The sequence below is a fragment of the Neodiprion virginianus genome, chromosome 3 (genome assembly GCF_021901495.1).
Source record: "Neodiprion virginianus isolate iyNeoVirg1 chromosome 3, iyNeoVirg1.1, whole genome shotgun sequence".
NCBI classification, from domain to species: Eukaryota; Metazoa; Arthropoda; class Insecta; order Hymenoptera; family Diprionidae; genus Neodiprion; species Neodiprion virginianus.
The window spans coordinates 18,598,122-18,623,638 of record NC_060879.1 but is presented as its reverse complement, the minus strand read 5'-3'; the positions used below and the strand labels follow the sequence as shown (position 1 = coordinate 18,623,638).

The following is a 25,517-nucleotide window of genomic DNA, read 5'->3' as shown; positions in this document are numbered from 1 at the left end:
AACAAAAGAATATTCTTCATTTTTCAACGCAAACGTTGACGTTTTTGATGAAACGAGCGCATAATTTACCGTACAACAGTATAATACATTTAGATGATAACACATTGTAAAGCGGCTCATTTAGCAGCACCTATAAATTTACAATGTGCATATGTTACAAGATCTTTATATTATCTCGGATGCATTCAATAATGCTGTTCCCCAAAAATGCTGACAAAGTTTGTAGTCTAGAAATTCGACAAGCATTGAATAGTAACCAATTAAACATTTCTCGCATCGATGATAGTTTTTTGGTTAGTCACATTTTATCGAAACTGACGCAACATTCGAGGTGTCGATGTAAATTGTGTTGTGTGTCATAGACCGCGAACCTTTTTTCATGTTCATTTCGATGCAATCCATGAGTCATTTTTACATCGAGCATCTTTTCGAAAAAATAGATAACATTATTTATTCCGTCTTATAAACTTGGTTACGACCATGGCAACGACGCAGATAATGTTGACCTACAATCTTGTTGACCAATGTCGAGCAATAGATATTCGCGGAAATGTTTACATTCGCATGGTTATTATTAGTAAACTAGAGCTTTTCTCCCAGTCTACTGTAAGCGTGCTATTTCTCCCCGAGGTTTCACGTCGTAAATTGATGCATACGCAGGTGAAAAAACTTACGACACTATGTTTTTTTCGCAAAAAGCTTTGAAAATACAAACTTACCTTAATTAATCACTCTTGGCAGAAGAGTTTTAGAATACATGAAATCCCAAAACACGTTCAGTAGGTGATAACACGAGATATGACAAAGTCGACTAGGATTCATTTCATATCATTTACGATCTTTCTTTATCGCATTAATAAAAAGGACCTACATATTACATTCGAAATAATTTTTTCAAGTCATCTCATTTCTGTGTCAAACTGAAATTGTGATTCATGTGCCGTAATCAATACATGCGTCAGCGGAAATTACTATGAAAGCGCCCATTAATTACCCATCGCAATACAACGGACGTTACATATATGGCCCTGCCGAGGGACGAGAGTAGAGGAAAATTTCTGCGAAATAACTAATTGCTAAAAGCTCGCGCTGCTGGTGTCGAAAGCGAGAGCCACGTGGAGTGGGGGGTGACTATATACGCATCGGAATAGGGAAATGACTGTTACTAATTGTACATGTGTTCGATGTGCATGAGTATGTACCCGATTTCCGATGAAATTATACGATTTTCATGTGAAGCGCTACAAGTTGTTGACAAGTTTACAACAACCTGATAATATTTACTTATGCAGAATGTCGAAAACAACGTTATCGAACCGAAGATAAGAGACCACTAAATTTAGCACACACGGATGATCAAATACTGTTAAATTGATCAAAACAAAAACGTTCAACTGCCTGCACTTGGCACGCCGTTTCCCAAGTTTTGAACTAAGCGAAATCCTATGGAGAACATCCGCTGCGAAAACACTTAAAACAATTATTAATTTTCCGATGGTTCGACTGATTAGAAATAAACATGAATTGCATTATAAGTTAGGTGGATATTTGCAAGGACCGATTTCGTTATGGTAATTACACGTCTATTCTTTATAATACACATTATTTCGGTATGAGTGTTCAAATCTTATTCATTGTACGTAGTACAGATCAAAAAGGTAAACCATTGTAAGTAAATAATTCCTGTTTTAGATATTATATATTGTCTATTTGTCATCTTGTAACAATAGTTAGGATCTCATTTTCAGTGCTGTTGACATTTACCTTACTGGAACGTTCCTGAAAAAGCTGAGACGGATCTCTAGAAGCCCTAATTGTTCCATCTCTGTAAGAACATTCGTATTCAAACTTGGTGTAACGGCATATAATACCGTAAGATTCAATTATAAACGTTTCATTTCCACCTCTATAGACTTTGCATGCATGAGAAACAAATAGTCCCTTGTAAATCTTACTATAATGTTAAGATGGGTGAATAGACTGGAGAATAAACATTGTTATGAAGGGGGTGTCCGAAATTAAAATTTCAAAAAACCGTTATTTTTTTTGCTTAAATCGATAGATAAACCGTCTAAGAATATGTTTACAAAGTGACAGAGGCCAATTTTAAATATTTCCAAGAATATAAAGCCCGAAGCAGATGAGCGTTGAGCAGGTGTGCGAGCCCTCGCTACTCCGATTTTCTATTCAGAATTCTATACCTGAAAAACTTTGAAGGGTCGTTGAAGTCTTAACGTGTCTAATACAAGTATAAATGTGTATGATTCATTCAGTATACGTGACTTTACCCAGTAGTTTGTAGCATTAACGGTAACAACAGCGCGAAAAAAATTATCTACGGCGAGCAGTGAAGATATAATTGTGAATCCACTTCATTGCTATAGAATCATTGAATTTTGCACAGTTTTTCAAGCAATTGCTGGTATTGTATTCTGCACATCGTGCAAGCAAAAAATAGAATTCGAAGAAAGCGGGTATCGCGGCTTAGGCTTCAAAATTGTATTATCGTGTATGTGCGGTCGGAATGAAATTAATTCAGATCCGTTAATAAACACCAGTTATGAAATAAATAGGCAAATCATGTTTGTCCTGAGCCTACTTGGTGTAGGACGAGATGGCATCAACGTATTTTCTGGACTCATGGACAGTCTATGTCAAGGGTTAGCGAAATCGACGTACGATAACATAGTCCAGCACATTCACTCGGCATCGGATCGATGTTCAATACAGTCTCTGACAATGAGAAAGTTGTCAAAGAGAAGCGAGACAATTCAGAAAACGAGAACATTGAAAATTATTTGAAAGTGTCTGGCCATGCATCCTGACTTCAATTTATTATACGGTGTAACAACTCTCATTGGCACTACAGTGTTAAAGTAATCGACCTTATCGTAAAAAGTGCCTACTGCCACAGCTGTACTCTAAACTAGAATTTTGAAAATGGTACGAAACTGACTCGCAGAATCATGCTTCTCAAATCATCAAGGTTTAGCTGGGACCGATGGAGATGGATTCTATCACAGAAATGTTTTAAAGATTTGACGAAAAATTGGGCTTAAAATATACAAATTAACGTTGGCGATGCTGATTCAAAAACTTTTGCAGGTATTTTGAAGATAAATCTGTACGGTGATGATTGTCCCGTTACAGAAAATGAGTGCGTGGGACATGTACAAAACGCATAGATTCATAACTTTGAAATATAAAGAAAGAACGGAAGCTTGATGGGAAAAACGGTTGACAAACAGTGTCATAAAAAAACTCATGATTTATTATGGCCATTAGAAAGAACATGGATTCTGTCCGAAAGATGCTATAATAGCAACATTAGATCATTATTGTTCAACTGATGAATCTCCTCGTCACGATAATTGTCCAGTTGGCGTCGACAGTTGGTGTGAATGGCGCAAAGCTGAAGCCATGAATCAATTAAAATCTTACGAGCATCCCAATCGATTGATTATTGAAGAAGTTGAGAAACACATTCGCCCAATTTATGAAGATCTCTCAAACGATAACCTTTTAACCCGATGCTTAGGCGGTTATACTAAAAATTCCAATGAGTCGTTCAACTAAACAATTTGGCTTATCACTCCAAAACACCTCAATTCGGGCCAAAAAATCGTTGAAATTGCTGCCTACATGGCTGCAGGTATGTTCAACGAAGGGTATTTAGCGTTTTTTAGTGTCATGCAGTTGCATAATTTGAGTGTAGGCCAGCAGTGCAAAATGTTTGCTGATATCGCTGACACGTAACGGATCAAGAGAGAGAACAATCGCCAGGCATTTAGCAGTAAGGAGGCTCGTATAGCTCGTAAACTCGATCAAATGCATCAAAATGAAGCTTTTAAAGAAGTAAGACTATTATATGGACCAGGAATAGCTGATTAGCAAATTATCAGCGTAAGTAACTAAAAATTAATATTTTTTCCTATTGACAACTTTTTTTTAAATTGGCGGACGTGATAGCTAAAAAACTAAGTCAGTTTTTATCCCTCAGTATTAAAATCTCTTTTAATTGAACTAAAAAAGTCCGTCACAAAAGTTTATTTAAATAAAATTGTTATAGCACCTTAAAGTTTAATTTTTTTTCACACTTTTTTTTAAACCCACCAGTTTTTACTTTCACATTTTTTTCTGACTTTTTTTTAGTTCAACTAGAAGACAAATACATAACAATTTAATCCTTTTTTGGTTTTTTGTTTCAATAAAAAATTATGAGATGGACCTTTCCCACCTTTTTGACCGATTGAAGACTGCAGCGACAAGACACCCATGAAATAGGCTTAGAAATCTATTATAACATTTTTTTTTTGTATTCGTTAAATATATATAAAACCATACCTCAAAATTCAATAACTTCATTTCTTTCTTTTCCTTCTAAAAAAAAATCACAAAAAACGCAGAACATTCCAATTCAGGACACCCTCTTAACAGCTTACCTTTTGATGTTAAAAACTTGACCACGGCACGCGTAATGTTGGTTTACAATATTGATAAGATGTCTCACGAATGTTTCAAAGTAATATTAACGAAATAATTATGCAATGACTCGATACAGCAACGAAATAAAATAGCCTGATATATCATCTAGAATTCGAGATACCCGTCAAATGGGCAAGACCTATGACTTTCTGTCTTCGACAAACATTTTTTTTTTTTTTTATTCTGAAGATTCTGTTAATTTACTGATAACAACCTTTGAGTAGAAACTTGTAAAACGTACTATTGTTACATAAAGTATCGTACGAAATGTCTTTTTTGCCTAGACCTACTTTGCATCTTTGATGCACAAGCACTTAATATTAGAAGTATACCCTTTCGCTGCGGACTTTTAAACAGCCTGTAAATACATATTTGAAGCAACTTTTTTCCATATTTCACATAAAATTAACAATCTACCTATATTTGAGTTCCTAGAATCAAACCACCGTAAGTTAGATTTTCCTATTTGACAGATGATTAGAATCCGACGTAACCCAAGTACACCAACATAAATTTTACTTGAAAGATGGAACAATCATACATATCATTAATTTCATAAAACAATGATATGTGTAATGAATTGTGTTCACTTGAAAGAAATTCCAATTCCGAAATATTTAGAATAGTTTTTTTAAAACCATTCTTACATAATTTGAATATCGATTTTAATATTTTAAATTCAAAAATACCTATAGGGGTCCACTGTTTTACAACATGACGTAACCTTCTACTGGAACTCATTTTTCTTCATGACTTTCAACATTTGCAGCTGTCGCACGTACCTCAGTCGAAGGCTGTTTGGATTTGGAATACTTTCAATCAGGAAGTATTCAATGTAATCATGTCCCTCCATTTCTGAATTACCGTCTAAAGATATCGATGGTAACTCAAAGCAGTGGTTGTTAATTCCAAAATAGCTTTCGGCTTTTGTCCGAACGGTGTTTTGAACGTCGTATATCATGCGAAATGTAGTATACAATATAGAAAGTATCAAATCTCGCAAACTTGTTCCCATACATACTAGTCATTGATAAATATCGATTAATTATAAACGATGACGTTGAAAAAGAAATATTTCTTATCTTTGCAGTGTTACCCACGGTGAACATTGAAACGGTGAATGAAACTTATAAATGTCAAAATAAGATTTGAATGTTGTACGTAATTAACTTGAATGAGAATTTCTGTGAATATAACTGGCAGCCTACGCATACATTTTCATTTTATTCGACTGTGATTGAAAATACAATGGCAGGGTCTTACATGTGTCAGATAAAAGTTAATAACTTAAACGTAAGTGATAGTTCTTCGGCATATCGCAAGCCGCCTTCATGGATACAACACTACTTTAAACTTATATTAATCAAAATTTACCTGCGGAACTAACTTGCATAAATAAAGTACATAACGTATTATGTACGAAAAAACTCGTTCATTTTTATGCCAGGAACTACGTGTGTCCGCCAAGTCGTATATATCAATCGGCATGTTAGTGGTACATGTAATTTATGCATGTTTTACGATTACACACAACATTCACAGGAGACTGGTTACAAACTACAATTAAGCTTAATTTTAGAGGATCTATAAATCTTCGTTATAACAACATTCGTGGCAGCAGATAACCACAGTACTCATATTTAAATCGAAACGCTCTCACGTTTTGACTTCGAATACAGCTAATTGTAAATAAGTATTCAGAACCGACCAATACATCAATCGTCATTTATTACGAAAGTCTAGAGCTCTAGCTAAATATCAATCGCTTGTTGCAAAAATTTTCACCACACAACCTGTGCCACCGCAAAACCGCGCTCCAAGTGCGATAACAAACTTCGTTGCGACGATTCAGAGTCCAAGTCATAAATAAACCAGCTGAAATCGTTCAGTCAATGAATTCATTTTACTTTCAGTTGTGACTTAAATTATAGTTTTGCGACTTGGAATCATGAGACTTTTTCTCGCAGCGAAATTCGATTGTTTTCCATTTTCCTTAAAATTGATTGAAATTAGCTTATTATACAGTTTCAGTTAACGACATACAAGAACTATCGAACTGTACACAATGATCTCAAACTGTCTCAAGTCACTTCTATGTCCAAAACATATTATGAAACAAGCAATTGATATTACTAGACAACGAGTATAAGAAAAAAAAGACATAATTTTCATCTCATTGCAACTCGATAGTTATAGTAATTTATAAAGTGAATTGAATGTTTGGTATTACTTATTTTGCGTCTGTTTCCATTTTAATTTCTTCAGCTTTCTTGTCCTTTTTCGAGGCTTCACTGTCGGTTCCTTCACAATTGCTATTGTCACGTCTGCGCTTACGCGCAAATCTACCCTTGTATTTTGGAGGTGGTAGCTGCTCTATTCCAAGCACTTTGTGAATTTGGCGAAATGCGACCAATCTTAGTGCGTGCTGTGCTGATGATGTTATGTCCTCTCTTTGCTGTGCTGTCATGTTACCTATAGCGTCGACCGGCTCCTTTTCACATGGATCAAGCAGTCCTGGTGAAATAACTTCAAATTAATTGTTGCAATTCTAGAGATATATGCAAGATATATAACATCATTACGGTAGAAGTGATTGCATAAAGAATGATTCTAAATAATTAAAACGCCCAGCATGTTTACAATATTGCACATTTAATTACCATATTAACATACCATAAGTAAGGCATTTCACGTAAAAAAATCACTCTACTCTGGAAACAAGGTGGTATGTATGTATGTTTTATTTCGCGGTCTAAATTTTGCCAACTGAGTTCAATTTTATAGAAAAGATCCTTAGTTTGCTTCAAAATTTTGTCGATCGAATGTAAATTGATAATGGCTAGTTCAATAATAGAACTGAACAAATGTTACCAAATTTGTCAAGAATTTCCATTATCTGATCGGGAAAAATTTTAAACAATAATGTTATGATCATTAATGAATATGAACAATTTGGTTCTTCTTCTTGGTTACTTATAAAGAGATCAGTATGCCAAATCATCTTATCAAGGTTAAAAACATCACTAATAATACAATGAACACAAAATACTTGTATTCAAGATCATTAAGTGAGTGTATAACAAGATCAGTCTCGTCATCGGCTCATCATGTCTCAATTTTAATCACCGAAATGCAAATCATTATTATTATAATTCCTTTTTTTTTAAGTCAATACCTGGACTTCCTGGAAGTAGTATGCCACCAGCTACACATTCCAAAAGGCGTCTCAGCGCTTCTCCTGGGCTCAGAGGTCCTCCAGCGGTACTGATCACTTTTTCAGCCAGCAATTCCAATGCCTGCAATAAAGTTGAAACAATTGTAAAAGTTACTAAAATAATTTGATAAACGAAAGAAGAGAAGTGACATGACGGATTCAAAGTCACATAAATACAAGCAAGTTTAATTATAATAACAAAAATATACAGTAAAAGAAAATCAGGTCACAAAAATTATATGATATAGGTTATGTGTAATGAAATAAAATTCACTGAAAAGCAGACAAAATTCAACGATGATGAATAGCTAATAAAATGGCATTTCCGGTATTGCTAGTCTTTCACAACCCTGTTATTATGTGCCAGTGTTTACCAACAATGGTAGAAGACAAAGACAATTTTAGAATTTGTCTTATTTGCTATCATTAGTTATAAATTCCTTGGTCAAAGACTTGACACGAGTAAAGACGAGATTCTACTGGCAGCAAATTAAAATCCCTTACGTCCTGCAGCAGATACTTAGTTTTCCCAAATCGTTTTAGATAAAATCTATGAAATATCAAACAGCTTTGCGTAAACAAATCGATAACTGAAGTCATTTCAATTCCTGTCATGATCCCAAATGCGGTATTTTATAATTCCTGCATAATATGTGAGGACCATTATTTCAAATTTATCTTAATTTCAACATATGTGGAGCAGTTGTGTTGTAAGACTCAATTTTTTGGAGATAGCAACGTTTGATGTAAAATCCAAGGAAGAAAAATCTAAAATTTGAATACTTATTTGATAATCTGAAAGATTTTGATATTAGTATAAATAAGATGAGGTTATGAACGACTGAAAAAGCGCTTTGTCCCTCTGACTAGTATATTTTTTTTATATAGTAGCTCTATAGTACGCCAGTATGATCGTGTTTTCTGACCGTAAAGTTTAAATCGAGAAAAACGCAACCATATTGGCGTACTTTACAACTATATGGAAAAATAATATTTGCACTATGGTCGTACAACTTTGCGGTTTTAAAAAAGTAGTTTTCCTGTAATAAGTTTAGTCTCAAGATTATGACTTTAAATTTGTTTAAACATCGTCATTAGCTCGATTCGATAAATGAATATTTAGTTGAACGAATACAGTAAATAGAATAAGAATTTGAAGTATATTCTAGGAAGCATCGTAGGAGATGCAAGTTATAAACAACTAGATCAAATCATTAGTAATAGTTTAAAAAAAAAAAAAATAAGACACAAGTGGTCGTATTGAATACATTTCGCGGAATTTTCAAAAACAACTGAAAGTACTTGTTCAAATTCTTCGCCGTATACAAAATTCTCTGATATTTCCCGATTTTTCGGTTTTCCAGACCCGTGGCCACCCTAAAACTTCCCAAAATTCTATACCTCAGACAGTAGAAACGTTAAAATTGAAATTAACTTTATAATCAATTAGTGTGATATAAATTATACGAACCCATGCATTGAGAGGTCCCCAGGTGGGTACTCTGTTGCAAAGATCCCGCATTATGCGGATAACCATGACACAGCTCTGAAGGGAAGTTGCTCTAGCCTGTTGAAAATGACATTAATTCAAAATCAAATAATCTGTTGTATCAAGGTGGAGAACATCGATTCATTCGGAGAGGCGTAATCCTAGCTTAACTTTTGTTTTGCTTTGTGTGGGCTTTAGCTATCCTCCCAGCCTCGTGTCCTATATATTCTAACGTTTAGCCCATATCAAAATTACCGGGTGTTTATTGTGTCTTAAAATTAGACAAGCTCTAGGGACTTATTAAACTGGCATGTACTACACAACTTTTGTAGGTGGTAGAAGAACCAGCACAGTTTGAAGTGTTCATTATTTTACAAAATATTATTCCTATCTTAACATTACTTACAGCAAGCTGCAATTTCTAATCTAGAAACACCCGGTATAGTTATGACGTAACTGTGTGTGCTTGTCTGTCTTAATATAGTTTATCTTGAAAAGCGGCTATGCAATTAGCTACAAGCTGGACAGTTCAGTTTTAGGCATCATTTACCTATATGATCAATGGTTTTATTACAAGTAGACAAGAAAATGTCGTGGTCATTATCTAAGACAGACCTATAACAGACTCAGTCTAGGCTACAATTATGCGGTTATTATCATTTATCCAGAATAATGAATAAGCTTATTCGAAAAGCATTCCTTCAATGAATAAATAAAAGAAATAAAATTCATTTATCTCGATATTATGGAATTAAAAATCTCTAATCACTTTACGAGCAGTTTCCTATTATTCTGGATGTTTCCGACCAGAGGCATAGCAGACATAAATGTCCCTTATGACACACAAGTGACAGAGTGACATTTACATACTGCGCTGGCTTCTCGCCTAACACAGACTATCTGTTCGCATTTTTAATGTAGACTATTCGTGCGCTTTGCCCAATAACAAGATATTCGATAAACAATACAAAATTAGTGAGTTACAGAATGAAACAAACTAAACAGACAGCAATACTTGAATGTAATTACCATATCTTCATTCCTACCATAAGTCGTTAAAAATCGGTTCATATTAATTGTACAATTCAAATAGAAACAAATTTCACTAAATGATTTCATTCTTCCTCAGTATAGCCAAATTAAACACCAGTAGCAAACTATTCGGAAATGGAGAGACGAGTAATGAAATAAATGAATAATACAAAGTATTCCGGAGGATAGAATACTGCAGTAACCAGTTCCATAAGAGTAATAAATTCCGTGATAATTCTGTCACTTGTCAAATATGATCTACAATTTCGTAATATCTACCTAACTGTATCAGTTGTGCACCAAAATGCGTCAAATATTATACGTTTGAAAACAAACCCACCAATAACCAGGAAAACTGAATTATACCTAGAAAACCACTGGGATTACTTCCAGAGTTACCACTAATTTTGAATTGTAAAATTTCCCGACTTTTTTAAAGTTTTCAGACATAAAACTGTCTTCTAAAATGAGATACTTAGCGAAAAAATTTAATTCAGACTACTTTATCATTTTTCTATGTGGTATCAAATATGTCATTTGTTTTTTTTTTTTGATCATTTGAACAATCATATTCAGTCTTTTTTTCTTAATCTTTCTCTATGTTCCTCGAAATCATCCTGCTTCAATGACAAGTGGGTACGCTTTTGTTGAAAATTTAGTATCTTCAAAGGTTCAATTTATTTGTTTTTATTTTCAATTTTTGAATTTCTAAAAAAGTCAAAATAAACATTTCGCTACCATAATCTAAATTTCATTCAATTTTCAAATGTTTCATGACGGATTATTTTCATAAAACTGTGGAGGTGATACAAAGGTTTCTAGTACTTTAGTGATTTTCTGTATTTCACTGAATTGTACGAAGACGCGATCATTTTGAACTTTTCATAATGACTGATTACTACAAAGAAAACCGTTCTTTTGTTTAAATGACGTATTCCGCATTGCTGCTTTTAGATCATTATGTACAAATGTGTATTTTATATTGGCTAGCACACGCAATAATAAGTATACATAAAATGCGAGCAAAGAATCAGTAACCAGGCCACTTGGTTCCAAGGTGTTGAAATTGTAAAATAAAATCGTAACAAGGCTGGAAGTTCTAAGACTGCTCTTTTTGTTTTGCCAGAAGAATAAAGAACACTGGCACGCGTGCGGTTGACCAATAATAGAAAAAACAGAAAACAGCCGCGAGTGTTGCTGAAGTGGCGTACTGAGTTTGAAACTTTGAACTGAGAGTTGATTGATTCAAACCTGAAACCACTTGGCATGCCTGAGTGCAGCTAAAGCCTCCAAACACTTAGCCTTGGGAAGTACATCTGGTGGGTCTGGTTTCGTCGCGGCCGGCGTCGCGGGCGTCGCTTGCGGTTGTGCAGCTCCCTGTTGCTGCTGTCCAGCATTCTCTGAGATCCCAACAAAGAAAGCACAACACGCTTAGACAACACTTAGAGTGTTTGATCATGCCCAGCAATCGGGATTGTCCCTCCATTTCATTGCCAACTCGAGTCCAGCAACTCGAGCCTCTTTGACTCATAATAGTCCAAATTAAAACAGGTCTAATCAAGTACTGTACATTAATACGTGACACGTCGCTTCACAATAATTGATTCGAGAAAGATAGTGACGATAACACAATTCGCAGCATTTAATTACTGTCGATGTTGCGCAATTAACATTGGGAGTACCACCCTTAGGTATTTATTTAGTAATTTTTTGTGTTGGTTGTTTTTCTTTCATTTTTTTATTTATTTATTTTTTCTACCAACAATGAAACTACATCGAACATCTTAGAATCCGAAGTCAAAATACTCGTATTGAAAGTGTCGTCGTATTATTATTTTTTTAACGGTATTTGGTCTAATGGAGGGAGAGGAGTCACATGGTTCACGCATGATCAAAAAGTCCATAGTTTTAAGATTGCCTCAGCGTAGTTTTCGTGTCTGAAAGCGTGTCCACGGATGAAGGAATACATATATATATATTAAATATTTGACGCATACAATTAATTTTGTCGAGTTTGAAAAGAATGTAAAACGGGACTAGTGCTTCTAAAAAAGTGAAACCGAAACGAATGAAAGTGGTCATCTCAATTTGCGAAGATTTTAAATTCTTTAATTAATATTAGAATTTTTAATCCATGGCTAAATTGAAGAATTATTTTACACATTCCTCAAGGCATTACTTTGAGATTAGAAGCTGTAGTCGTGGACACACTAAAACGCAGCTCTTTACCCTACATCAAAATTAAAAGAATACATTTCCACATTAGACCAGATATGCACCGGCGACCACGAAGTCCTTGTTGTCATGGCGTCCTCCTAGGTTGCTTACAAGAAAAAAAAAAATTCACAGAAATTTTTTTTCCGGGCCATGAAAAGAACAAACCAAATCGATAAACGGTTTATAGCTAGAAAAATGGTGATGAAAAAATAAAAAGTGCTCCACGCATCAAATCGTTAGTGACAGTTATCCTTTTCTTGGCCGTTGCGAAGATAAAAAATATTTAACTCACCGGCCGGTGCGACAACCTTTGGTGTCTCCCGCATCAGAGGGCTGGTCAATGTCACACTAACAGTCACAGATCCACCAGAAACTGTCAGAGCTGCGGATTCCGGATGCTTTCCGACGTTGTAGGTGTCATCGGGAGCCACAGTTTTCAGCTGAGTAGGTAGAATTTCTGCCACCTTATTCAACAGTGTTCTACAAACCACAATATAGATTAAAAATAAGCAAAAAAGGTAGACATAACCATTAAACTTGAATGAATTAATTTTTTTAGCATATTGTTATCAATTTGAGCTAAGATACAATATCCCGGTAAAGTATAAAATACTTTGGTAATATGGTAAACATTTTGGATTTTTTACTCACAGTATCTATTTAAATGTATAATCGAATTCCTTCGGAATTCGGGGTATTTCCGTGAGATAAAATTTTTACAAAGGTTTCAGGCTTTATAAATTTAATAGTAAATATTAATGCGTTTGTTGGTAATGGCAGGTTCAAAGAACGCTAAGAAATCCGGAATGAAAAAAAAAAAAACAAAAGAAAAGTAACGAAAAATGCATGAAAATGTACCTTTTGCAGTACTTACGTTTCTAGAATAATGTGATAAAGAACAGTCAGTAAGTAGGTTCAATTTTTAAGGGGGAATGATCTTGAAATAAACCAAAAAAAAAAAAAAGACAAGATTGTCATACGTGATAAAGTTCATTTCAAACAAACGAATACACGTACTTAGTAGGCTTTTCAGCGCATAACACCACAAGACAGACGTGATTGTCTCCAGATAGCAGGAGACCTTTGGCAAGATTTCCGACTCGCATGACTCCACGTAGAATCCTGGAATCTTCTTTCTCTTTTTGAAAAGAAAAAAGATTGCCATCGCTACCATCTTCTTTCTGTGGGGCTTGTGGCTGTTTTTTGTCAGCTTCTCCATCCTTCTTTACAGCTGCGTCATCCTTAGCTACTGGAGTTGTTGCTGTAGCAGGCGTCGTCGCAACAGGCGCAGGAACAGCAACTGCTGGCGCTGGTTTTTTACCTGCGATTATCAAAGTGATGCATAAACTTGTTGTTCCTCTTTGTTACTTTGGCTGTTATAAATTAAAAGATGGGATATTTTGACATCGCCATCTCATAGTAATAAAGCTTAGACAAGTGATTTAAACTAGCGGCAATGCATATTATTAATGTTGATCAAGGATTTTCAGAACGTTTCTTCCGTTTGTAAAAACAAACTTTTGTAGCGACATTATTTGGAAGTTTAATCTTTCAAGATCAACTTCAGACCAAAAAAATATCTAAATATCTATTATTCACGAAATTACAGGTATTGCTTGGCAAAAGCAAGAATTTACATTTGAAAATTCTTCCCTTCAATATGATTAAAAAACATTAATTTTGAAACCATTTTAAAAAAATTACTCGCACAGATTCAGGTGCCGCTGAACTGGCTTGCATTTTCACATTTCGTGACACCATAAGTACTTACAGTGCTCCTAGACATTCAATGTTGAACCAAATAACATGATTTTATTGGATGGATCAAACGGCATAGGCCAATGAAATCACTTAGTGTCGCGTTGTGTCGTATCAGCAATCACAAATAAAAAACAGAAGATCGTAAGTACTCGTGTACATCAAGTTTTGGTCCTAAGCATTCTTGTTGTTATCAATATAAGAATCATCTTTATCAATAAATATTGATAATCAAGCAAGCACAGCAATTGAAATAAAAATTTAAAGAATTCCTATTTTAGTACGCATAGCGAGCGATAGAAATTGTGAGCACTTACTTTAAACTGTTTGTGGTAGTTAAAAAATTTAGAGATAGCATTACACGCGATATTTCAAGGTATTTCTAAGATCAACCACAAGTGTTTGCTAAAATTCCCTACTATTTGTTGGATACTACATTTTTTTTTTTTATACCAGTTCCTGAATTCTACTAAATAATCGAAACACCAAAATTTTTTGATAATCTGACAACTTCATTTTGCACAGCGCACATGGACGAACTCCTATTTGGAATTTGTTAAGAACTTACCACCCTCAGCCAGCGTGTCAGAAACGAACTTGAGTGCCTTCTCTGTGTGAGAGACGATTTTTTGGACAGCTTGTAATTCCTCTTCTTTGGGATATATCGTAGAATGATGAGACAGCACATGTTTGTCGTCTGAAGATTCTGGGCGTCTTTGCGGACCTGGGAACATCATCATTGGGGGAGGTCCTGGGAATGGCCGAGGAAGTGGCGGAGCGCCAGGTCCTCGTCCATAGCGGCGGTACCATTCGTAGTATTCGCACTCATCTTCGTACCGGCGTCGCTCTTCCCAGTACAACATTTCCTCATCCATCATCGGTCCCATTGGTCCTATAGGACCCAACTGATTGATCTCTTCTCTACGACGCATGTATTCGTCTCTCATTTGCTGTCGACGGAGTTTCTCTTCCAACATTTTTCGCTGTTTTAGACTTGGTTTCATGTCAACAACCAGATCAGGGTTCACCTTCTTTTTATATGCAAATCTGTGCCGTCTCCCTTTCATGTGCATGTCTTTTGCGTTTGGATCGTTGAACCGGCATTCACATAATTTACAGTTGAAACTAATGATCTTCCCATCTTCAGACTTGTTTTCTTCTATATACTCTTGACCCACGGGTTGAATATCTTTCTCGTCAATTGTAGCGTCTTCACTAGTGTCGTCAGCAACTGGCTCTTCTACTTTGACTTCCCCAGTTACTGGAGGTTGAGCCACAGTGCCAAGGTTTCCAGCTGTAAGATGAAACACCAGTTAAAAAAAAAGATCTAGACAATTATACTCAAAAACATAATTCAAGAATATTAATTGGTTCAACTCCATTTGTCTCAACAATCGAAAATTCAATCATTATTTTATTTTCCACTCGACTCGACATGTCAGCATGGGTGCTTTAGTGTAATAAAGTATAATGTACGTTTATTAAAACTTCATTTATATTTTTTATATTTGTACAGTCTTCACAAGTATGTGTTTTCTCATAGATAACTCTGTGGTAAGAAGGTAACCCAAGATAAACATGGCAATCTAATTCACCAAACAAAGTGAAAAAAAAAATTCTATCTTCATTTCAAATCGATTTTACGATTTGGTTATATTGTGTTTGTATAATAATTTATATGTTAAAGTCTATTCTTTATAGTTTGGTATATTAAATTAGGCTCAATTTTATTTCTTCAAAGGAACCTGGACATTTTTTTGTTTAATAGAAACCAGATTTTTTTCAGTTGCTAATTTTGGTCCAACATTGAATAACAAAATGAAACACGAACACAAAGATTCCAATAGAAAATCCAAATTTTTGTGACCTTCATCTACAAAATTTGAATATATTTTTTGTTGTATTGTCTGCTAATTTAAACATGCAAACATTGAAAGACATATTGTTGGATTACGTATTAATCGTAAAATGTTTGAGAATCCATTATTGAAAGCCAAGGATAGAAGGTTCCAATTTGGAAGCAGCATTGAAATAGCATATTCCAAGATTCGATGTTAGATATTGGAATCTGTACACTTCATGAATGAGGTTGTTGAAATGCGAATCTCTAGCATGAAACCTACATAGGAAAAAAAATTAAATTTACTTGCACCGACTGCAAAAAATTGAAGTCTGTGAACTATTTTGGATTGATATTTGTAATTAGCTTTGTTTTTCCAAGAAGTTCTACAGTATATCGGTGCTGGATATGCTAATTTTCTCAACTTTATTAAAGAGTTGTTTCATTCAACGGTTTAGATTCAAGCCAATTTGACCAATAAAAAAAAAAAATAAAATAAAAAAACATTGGGAATAATTCACTTTTGTTTTTGCTTTCGGTAAAAAGGAAAGAAAAAAAGTTGAGACGTGATCACAAATTCCTAACAAATTGAGTTATGTGACATTGCATGTTCTCGGAATCCTACAATGCAACTTTGAAGGAAGTTTGTGCCATTACAAAAATAGAAAATTTATCTGTGAATTTTACATTGCACATATTAATTTTTACGATTTAAACTCTAAAGAACCGAGAGTATTTGCACCCTCTGAATAGACATGATCTTTTTGTTCATGTATAGGATTGTGTTGTCAACTCTTGAATAAGTATTTTTTTTTTTTTTTTACAAATTAATGCCAAAACGAAGTTTGCTTGGTCACACGAATATTGTTGATGTACTGAGATTCCCATCCAATAAGTACAAAATCATACTATGATTCAGGTATTCCAAAATTAGTACAATAATAAATACATACATTGTTAATAAAAAGATAAAATATGAGCACTTACATGCAACAAAATTAATCTTAGGTGTTGCGGTGACCGTTGCTTTTTTGGTAACAGTTGCCTTGACAACAGCAGCTGGTTTAGGATTGAGAACGGTGGGATCAGCGCTTGGAATTGGCTTTCCCAATTTGGTGTGAAGTTTGACAACTTTCTGATGCTTCGCTCCCCTGATGTGAGCTGCGTAGGCGTCGTTCCCTGTGCATGTGACGTCGCAAAGTTCACAACGAAGCGAGTTTCCAGCTCCCCGTGCAGGTGGCTGCTGCGGCACCTTCAGAGAGGCTTCTTTTTTCTTGTGTTTTTGCCCCTCCAGATGCTCCCTATACGTCTGTGGCCCAGCACAGCTAATCTTGCAGACATCGCAGTAGTGGAGCTGCTGAGGCTTGGGGGTTTGCTTGGGACGCATCGATTTCATCGCTCCGCCTCCGGCGCCAAATCCCTTCCTGCCATAACCCTGCCAACCTCCAGACTTTTGGTTATTTGTGTTGCTGTTTGCGCTCTGTTGGGCTACGTACATGGTCGCGGCGCTATAAAGCGCCGCGTCGTAGCCGGAATACGTTGTACTCGCCGTTTCTGCAAGGGGAAATTAATATCCGACCTCAAATTTGGAAAAGGTATTCTATTCTTGTTTACGTGAATCGTGAAGACTAACAAACGCAAAAAACTATCGTTGTATTTGTTGAATGTCATGAGTCTCAGGTTTACAATACTTTCAAGTGGAAAGAATCCGTCAAAGGATTTTATTTAGCTTCAGAAATTTACATAGACAAAGAGAAAACAGAAAGGAAATAAAAAATCCAAGCAACAGCCAACAATTGACATATTATGTAGCGTATATTGAAACGTGTTTAAAATGAGTCAAGAGATCAGTCAGCCAAATCATCTTTAATGAAAAACAGATACAGCTATTATCACAAGAAGGCAAAATACTTGACTTCAACGATGAATAGCAGTACTGATGATCATTCAGTCTCGTCATCGGCTCATCATTTCTCATTATTTCATACTCAAGATATACTAAATTGGAAGAACTAAAAATTCAACAGTGAAAATAAATTTTAAAAGCGTACGTAAGTTAATTTTCGTGAAATAAATCAACAAGAACATCCAACAATGTCACGACTGTTCAAATTGCGAGCTTCACGTCCTCGAAAGAAAAAAAAAATGACGAGTTTTCAATTTATACAGCCTTGCAGATAAGTACAAAAAGTTGGACAATTCGAATCGTCTGACTATTTGATTCGGCGGATCTACGTGATTACTAACAATGTCGTAGCCCGACAAATTTTGCTACCAGCGTGTACACACTAACTTAATGACTTAGAGGAAGCATACAGCGATGTTGCGAACAAGATCGCCAAATGCTTGAAAATTCTTATAACTATTAACCATGCTTAGTGTGATAAAAAATGATGGGAGTACTTTTGTTGGTAACTTAATGTTCCAAAACTTAATTTATACTCTCTATTGTTTTGCTATATGCAAAATTTCAGACGCTTTCAATTCCCGATAATTTTAATGACATATATTTTAAAACAAAGAACTACCCTTCCTGATACTAATTGGTGAATAGGCACTAAGTTTGATGCAATATTGAAATAACAGGCAAATGAGAGTGAAATCAAACTATTCGTTTGAAGACCAGTACAAGGTCAAGGCGGTTGGGTATCCAAAAATCTTGATGAATTTTCCTAAAAGACGTTCATACATTGAGTATTTACCGAATTGTTATATTCTGAAGCTCTGAAGATCTCTTAAAAATTGAAAGGTAACGAATTCTGAAATTATAAACAAAATCTGAGGTACCGTTACTTCGTTTTAAATTTCTTGTAAGTAAGGTATATTTGATATTTCCATGCAAGGTAGTTCATCTTATTTAGAAGACTATTATTTTCTACAATGTCATTGAAATATAGTATTGTTTTTCAGTACACAATTCAATATTACCATTTGTTGATCGTAGACAATATCAGTGCAATGTTGTAAACTTGAATACTCAACAATGTCAACACAATAAAAAAAAAAAAAAAAATTGAAAAAAAAAAGTCTTTTACTGCTAGATTTTCTACCATTTTAAAGCAGTTTAAAATTAAGCATCAATATGCAAGATTTTTTTGATGATTCCAGTATTTTCCATTTCTGCATTTTTTAAGAGTACTTTGTAGAGTACTAAGAGTACTTACAAATGTAATAAATTGATAAATAGTCAATGTACAAATATCTCGTCATAAAAATACCAGAAAGTATCGATTTTTGACCAATTAACTTCTTGGAGTGTTGTTATAATTTTTAACAATCGTACAAATTTACGCTTTTAATAAAAACCAAAATAGGATGACGCAAATGCAATTGCTTACTTTGAATTGATGTGAAAATTTGGTTTAATGAACAGATAGATATCAGAGATAGGTAACACTGTCCTAATACTTTCATGCCAACAAACTAAAGGTGACAATTTATTGATATGTGAGACAACTAAGTGAGTCCAGAATATTTTACACGTAATGTATGAATATAACCATCAATGCGCAGCATGATTTATTTTCACACATAGATCAAGGCATCGTTATTAATTGAAGCAGAGATTGCCGTTGAAACCTACAGAAGTGGATTTTCTTGAAGAACATATTCTGTATATAGGCATTCTCTCTTTACTTTACTCATTTACGCCAGATGAAAAAGAGAAATACAAGATTTGTCCATTTGTCTTGTTTTAGATATACACCGACGTAGGTACATATTGTCTACCAAACAAATTAACAGTACAATTTTAACACACACAGAAAAATATCGAATTATATGACATCATTCTCGAGCTCCATTCTGACAACAGTTTTGGTGATTTCTTGTCTGCTTCGAACCTTAATCAGCATTCTTCAATGATGACACATCATTAAAAAAGTTCTCATAAGGTAGAAGTTCATAAAGTTAATGTAATACAGTATCGAGAGAAATTGCTGTTCCGTAACTTCAGTATTTTAAGAAATACAGTCAACCGTCAACTGTAAAGCATTAAATGAAGCAAAGCATACACTCAAGTTGTAAGTACGACTCCTACAAAGCGATTCTCAATTAAATTGCCACATAACAATTGTCAACAAAAGTTTTGTTACATTATAGCTGCAAACTTAAATCTTGTAATTTTTATGGACCTAAATTAAAGGCCATCCTAATTTTACATATCCAATCTTAACATTTATAAATAAACGATCACGACATTCTAGGATTATATGAAACTATTCTACACAGTCAAGGGTGCTCAGCTTCTGCTGCACTTGCATTCAGTAGTGAAACTTTAAAAAAACATTTTTTTTTTTTTGCCACGTATTCTTATCTTATCCTGTACAAATTCTTCATTCAATTCAAATTCAAATCCAGTACGAGATTCAGAAATTACTCCAGTACTGATTGTTAAAAAGAAATAAAGCCAGCCATATGGAGTAGATTTGATTGAAGAAAAAAAAAAAAAACCTTTGGAGCGATGTTTGGTGGCCAAAATTTCAATTTCCTATTTATTTCTAAATTTATTTTTATTTCAACAATTAAAAACTATACTAATCACACACAGTAATGGCCCTATAAGTATTTGAAAATCAGATAAAATTCAAAGCATATAAACCAAGGGAATATAGGATATAGTTATCAATTCCTCTGAAAACACAATGTTTTTGATCAACTTTAATACCTTCTTTATACATCTGCACACCGATGAATTTAGTCATCATTGATAACAAATAAGACTTTGATTGTATGAAATATCGCTTCAGTTGATCTATTTGGTTTAGTCGAAGCTTTTGCAGGAGTTTCTTAGGTAACAAGAAATTCTGAATATTATATTGAAGACATTTGGCTTGACTCTTCATATACTCTAATGAAGAGATTGTCCATTACTAGAATAGTGATTCTTGCATATTTTTGGTGCAAGACAACATATTTTCATCAAACTATTTCTGTATCATCAAACAATTAAAATTGGCAACCTCGAACCAATCGCAGTTCTACATCAAACAGATACAGTGCGTGTTGTTCAATGGGCATAAGTTAGATGCTAATCTTGCCAACTTTATTGCTGACCCACTAAAATTAGGGGGATCTGAATTGACTTTACTTGAGTGTAAAATAGAGATGCAAAGGAAATTTCTATTGCTGCTACTGATAATTAACGATGCCTCGCTATGTATGAAGTCGACTTCAACAATACAGCTGAAGCCAGCAGCTAGATTCAGTAGCCAAATGCACTAAACTACTTTTGAATAAAATAATGCAGTACTAAACTGGTTAAGATTAAAGTGATACTTTTTTCGTTCACTGGACGAAGATCTATACGTTAATTTTTATATAATTACTGAAAATCTTTTCAAAGTGTAGGATATTTGAACTCCAGTTCAAAACGTACTTGATACTATTTGATTCTATCCCCTTTTAAATAACACTGGTTGGACGGTTGAATTGGCTTGATTTTAATAAAAACAATTAGATATTTGTTTTCGTAGACTTTAGAAGGCCAACTTTAGCCCATTGTTTGAAATAAAAGGTATCAAAAGTCCTAATATCACTAATATATGGTTCCTGATTGCTCAAACGTAAAGCATTATTATTGGAGATAATACGATTATATTCATATAAGACTGCACTCAGAATTATTTTGAAAAAATCCGCGAACAATCTGGAATAAGTATATTTCTACACTCAGTATTTAAATGGGAAAGTAACAATATCTTTGACTTGAGTAAAAGATCCTGTACTTCAGGATTCATTTTATCGGTAGAAAGTAATGTTTAGACCTTGTTCCAGCAATAGGAAAAAATTCTTGCGGTACTTTGAAACAGTCTACACCGTACAATTCAACACTGAGAACCCTTTAAAAATATAAATAATATTTTGAGGATTTAGCCAATTTTTATTGCTAAGCTTTTCTACCATTTTTCAATCAAGTTCGCCACGTTTACTTAATAATTTTGGTGACTAGCTGCGGCTTCGTATCGTGGAATCGGCAATGCTAAACTTAATCTATAGAAATTATAATAGATCATGGTGAAACTTACTGTTAGTTGGAGTGGATGCTGTGGCAGCTGGCGTAGCAGGTGCGGTGTATCCAGTGGAATACGTTGGGTTTTGTGCAGGATTCGGCTGTTGGTAAGCAGTGCTGGATGCCTGATAGGTTTTGGCTTGTCCTGTTGTGGTGGCTTGACGCGCCGTGCCTGTGTAGGCACTGGTGGTACTGTAAGCCGGCTTTGCAGCCTGGTAATGTGTCTCGGTTGTGGTATAAGTCGCAGGCGCTGCTGCGGGCTGTTGGTAGTAGGTTTTGGTCGCGTCGTATGTAGGTGCTGGTGCTGCACGTCCGTATCCGTAGTCGTAGGTCTGCGCTACCGTTCCCGCGTTTGCTACTTTCAATCAAATTACCAAAGTTCAAGACCAGTGCTTAAAAAATTTCAACTTTATGCTTGATGCTAACCATACCAGTAGAGATATATAAAATTGGCACTTGCCCTAACGGGATATAGCTATAGAGAAAGAACAAGAAGAAAAAGAAGAAGATACTTAAACAAAAGGCCATTGTATTTTTGATACTGACTTACGTCTATTGCAATGCATAAGGTTGCGACGATTTTAATCTTGTTTGTTCGGTAACACATATTGTGACTGACTTAAGTGTTTAATTATCATTCTTAAATAGACTATGGAGGAAAATATTTTCAAAAGGCAAGGATGAGTCATTTAATCTAAACTCACAATCAACCATTTTAAGAAGTTCTTGTTACTAAATTTGCTTACTATCCTGTAACAACCAAAATGAGTGACTTTCCGTGTTTACACAATACGTGTATCATTGTCGCAATGAAAGAAATTTCTAGTTGCGGTCACTTTACAGTCCTTGTCTATTTATATTTTTAACCATGATCAAAAAGTACAATTTTAGGTATGAAAGTTTAGTATTTAGCTAAAAAAATAATTTCAGACAAAAATTGTTTGAAACATAACGGATCTATCTTTTAATAGGCTATAACTTTTGCAGAACACATTTTTTCGAAGATCAACACTTATCGAAATGAAATAAAAAAACTTTAAAAATCAGTTTTGGCGAGTTTTGACCTTGAAAACCAAATTTGCAGGTATTTTCACTGGCATATTTGTGGTCAACGATTCAAAATACATGGGTATACAAAAGTTTTAATCGACCAGAAGCATGGGCTTTTTGGAACCATATCAAAAAATCTAGTAAATTAAACAATTTCATATTGCAATAACCAAAAGACGCAGTATTGACAACTTTAATGATAGTAATAGTTATTTGTACATAAATTTTCTAGAAATTCCAACAATACTTAAACCATTGTTGTAACAATAGCAACTTTACTAGAATTCTGAGGTAACATATAAAATCTTCTTTTTGTACAGGCAACTCTTAAAAACTTTGATATCAAGTTTTTTATTCAATTTCTGCAGTGTGGACTTGACAATTTAACTATTTTCTACTTTCATGTTTAACGTTGCCGTGTTTCAATAGTTTTTGAATGTATTTAACAACCTAGCTTGATCGAAAAAGTTTTGATGGTAAACAAATATGTTACAAGCCAATTATACTGATTTCGTTTTGTAGCACATGAAGCAAAGTACAAATGATTTTTGAGTCAATTTGTCGACTTAATCATTAGAATTGAGTTTTGAACCTAAAATTGTTGAATGTTATTTTTGGCTGATGATTTCTGTCAAGAGAATTATTTATCCTCTAAATATTTCAAGAAAATCAGATACAAATAAAAAGATGTTTGGATTGTAATATAATATTTACACAAAACTTCACTATTGCTGACCCAGGTCTCATTCTCTCGCCAGAAATTCATTATCAAATCTCAGTGTTAGTAAGAACTTAAGTTTTGATCTGATATATGATCGATCAAAATTTCAAGTACACATAGAAAATATATCACAGGCCTAGGCTTACGATTTATTATATTTGAGGCCACATGTAATGAAATTTAAGGACTTATGATATTTTAACTTTCTATATTCTACAAAATGGCAAAATGTTATCTTAAAAGGAAAATTGAGCATCATTTTACAACTTTCCTTCAATAATTATAAAATCTAGTCTAAGGTTTAAAATATAGTTTATTGGTATCGGAACGTTTTCCCAACTAATGAATTAATCTGATATTAGTGATAAGGATAAGCAATTTACGAAGTATGGAAATTATAGGGCATTTTCAAGGTTTACGTATTACTTGCACTGTAACCTCAACTCCAAAAACCTCCACAGCTATGATATTGAAATTTAAAACATTAATGCAACGTTAAGGTTTTGAAGGAAATTCCCCAAGACTTTAGCCACAGCTTCATGAATGAATATTTATTGTATTCCAGACAATACTATGGTCACAAAATAAAAAATTCTTTCAAAGGTTGTTTAGAAATAAAAGCGTAACGAATTTCAACCACGTTTAAAAGTGTAACCTTTAAACGAACAAGAATGCAAAATCGCGGCTAATTTTCGTCATAACATAGATTTTGAATATTAGGCTGAATAAAGGAATCCAATCAACTTAAAGATACGTATATAAACAATAAAAACAAAATGAAAGAGACCGTTGGGCGCTACGTCGATCGATCGTAAATTCCCAAGCCGTGCCGGCTTGACGTGGTCCCGTGTGTAACGTTCGAGACGTGAAATACATCCGCGTGGTCTTTGAATCGAACGTATTTGATTCAGGTCGACAGAAAATGAAATGAGGGTAAAATGAAAAGATAAAGAGTTACGGTTGAGAATACTTACCGGCGTAAGTCGTGCCGGTTGCGGCCGCAGCTGCAGCTGCTTGGTAAGTTTCGTATCCCGTTGCAGCCGCTGCGGCGGGCCGTTGAGTGTATGTAGCTGCTGTGGCTGCTGGTGTTACCGCGTATCCCGCCTGTCCGGTTTGATAAGCGGCAGCGCTAGTTGCACTGTTGTAAAGCAATATTTTAATACGAATATATGATGATGGTCACGATTTACGAACTGAACTACTGATCGCGAAAAGGTACGACGCTCATGCTCAAAACGCTCGATGGCACGGACGCTCAAGTTTTAATGGCGGCTTAAACCGGCTATGCTTCGCGTGCACACAAAATTCTACCGATATTATTATTGCGTTTGACGATGTATGCTTCGCGCTATTTATCAACTTTACTTAAGATTACGATTTTCATTAATATTATATTTAATCGATTTCGTACCCATATTGTGTTCCACCGTGTGTAAACCCGAAATAATTATTCTGAGCCATCCTTCCTCGTAGAGTATCCCGGAAAGAAGGACAATGGAGGAAGTCGTTGGGCGTGTTGTAGTTTTCATGGAAATGGCACTGAGAACAACCAAAATGAATACGATTCGCTGTACGCCTGTAACTCAGCGTGACGCCACCACGCGGACCATACAACTTACACTTTCATTGGCTCCATGGGAAGCGCGGTGAAATCCGACGGCGTCGAACGAACGTTCAGGACAAGATGACAAGTTAGACTTT

At 34.8% G+C, this 25,517-nt stretch overlaps 1 protein-coding gene and 1 long non-coding RNA gene across 8 annotated transcripts; one reads left to right on the top strand and one right to left on the bottom strand.

The window, feature by feature from the left end:
• The first annotated feature begins 701 nt into the window (after positions 1 to 701).
• On the top strand, positions 702 to 7,782 carry LOC124301195 (uncharacterized). The gene is made up of 3 exons (XR_006907424.1): positions 702 to 1,571; positions 1,749 to 1,827; positions 7,654 to 7,782. It is a non-coding gene; the product is annotated as an uncharacterized LOC124301195 (long non-coding RNA).
• Positions 5,667 to 25,362, bottom strand: LOC124301192 (zinc finger RNA-binding protein). 7 transcript variants are annotated; one of them, XM_046755959.1, is made up of 12 exons: positions 25,228 to 25,362; positions 24,791 to 24,954; positions 22,062 to 22,403; positions 17,023 to 17,589; positions 14,764 to 15,489; positions 13,455 to 13,758; positions 12,730 to 12,917; positions 11,472 to 11,620; positions 9,171 to 9,266; positions 7,661 to 7,781; positions 6,716 to 7,011; positions 5,667 to 6,360 (listed from the first exon to the last, which is right to left on the bottom strand). In XM_046755959.1, the coding sequence occupies exons 1-11, from the start codon at positions 25,275 to 25,277 to the stop codon at positions 6,716 to 6,718; spliced, it is 3,003 nt and encodes a 1,000-aa protein (XP_046611915.1). In that variant the 5' UTR covers positions 25,278 to 25,362; the 3' UTR covers positions 5,667 to 6,360. The 7 variants fall into 7 exon arrangements, with proteins under 7 accessions (XP_046611915.1, XP_046611917.1, XP_046611918.1 ...); XM_046755961.1 differs by having other exon boundaries at positions 5,667 to 6,999; XM_046755962.1 differs by having other exon boundaries at positions 5,667 to 7,011; positions 17,023 to 17,478.
• Between the last annotated feature and the right edge of the window lie 155 nt (positions 25,363 to 25,517).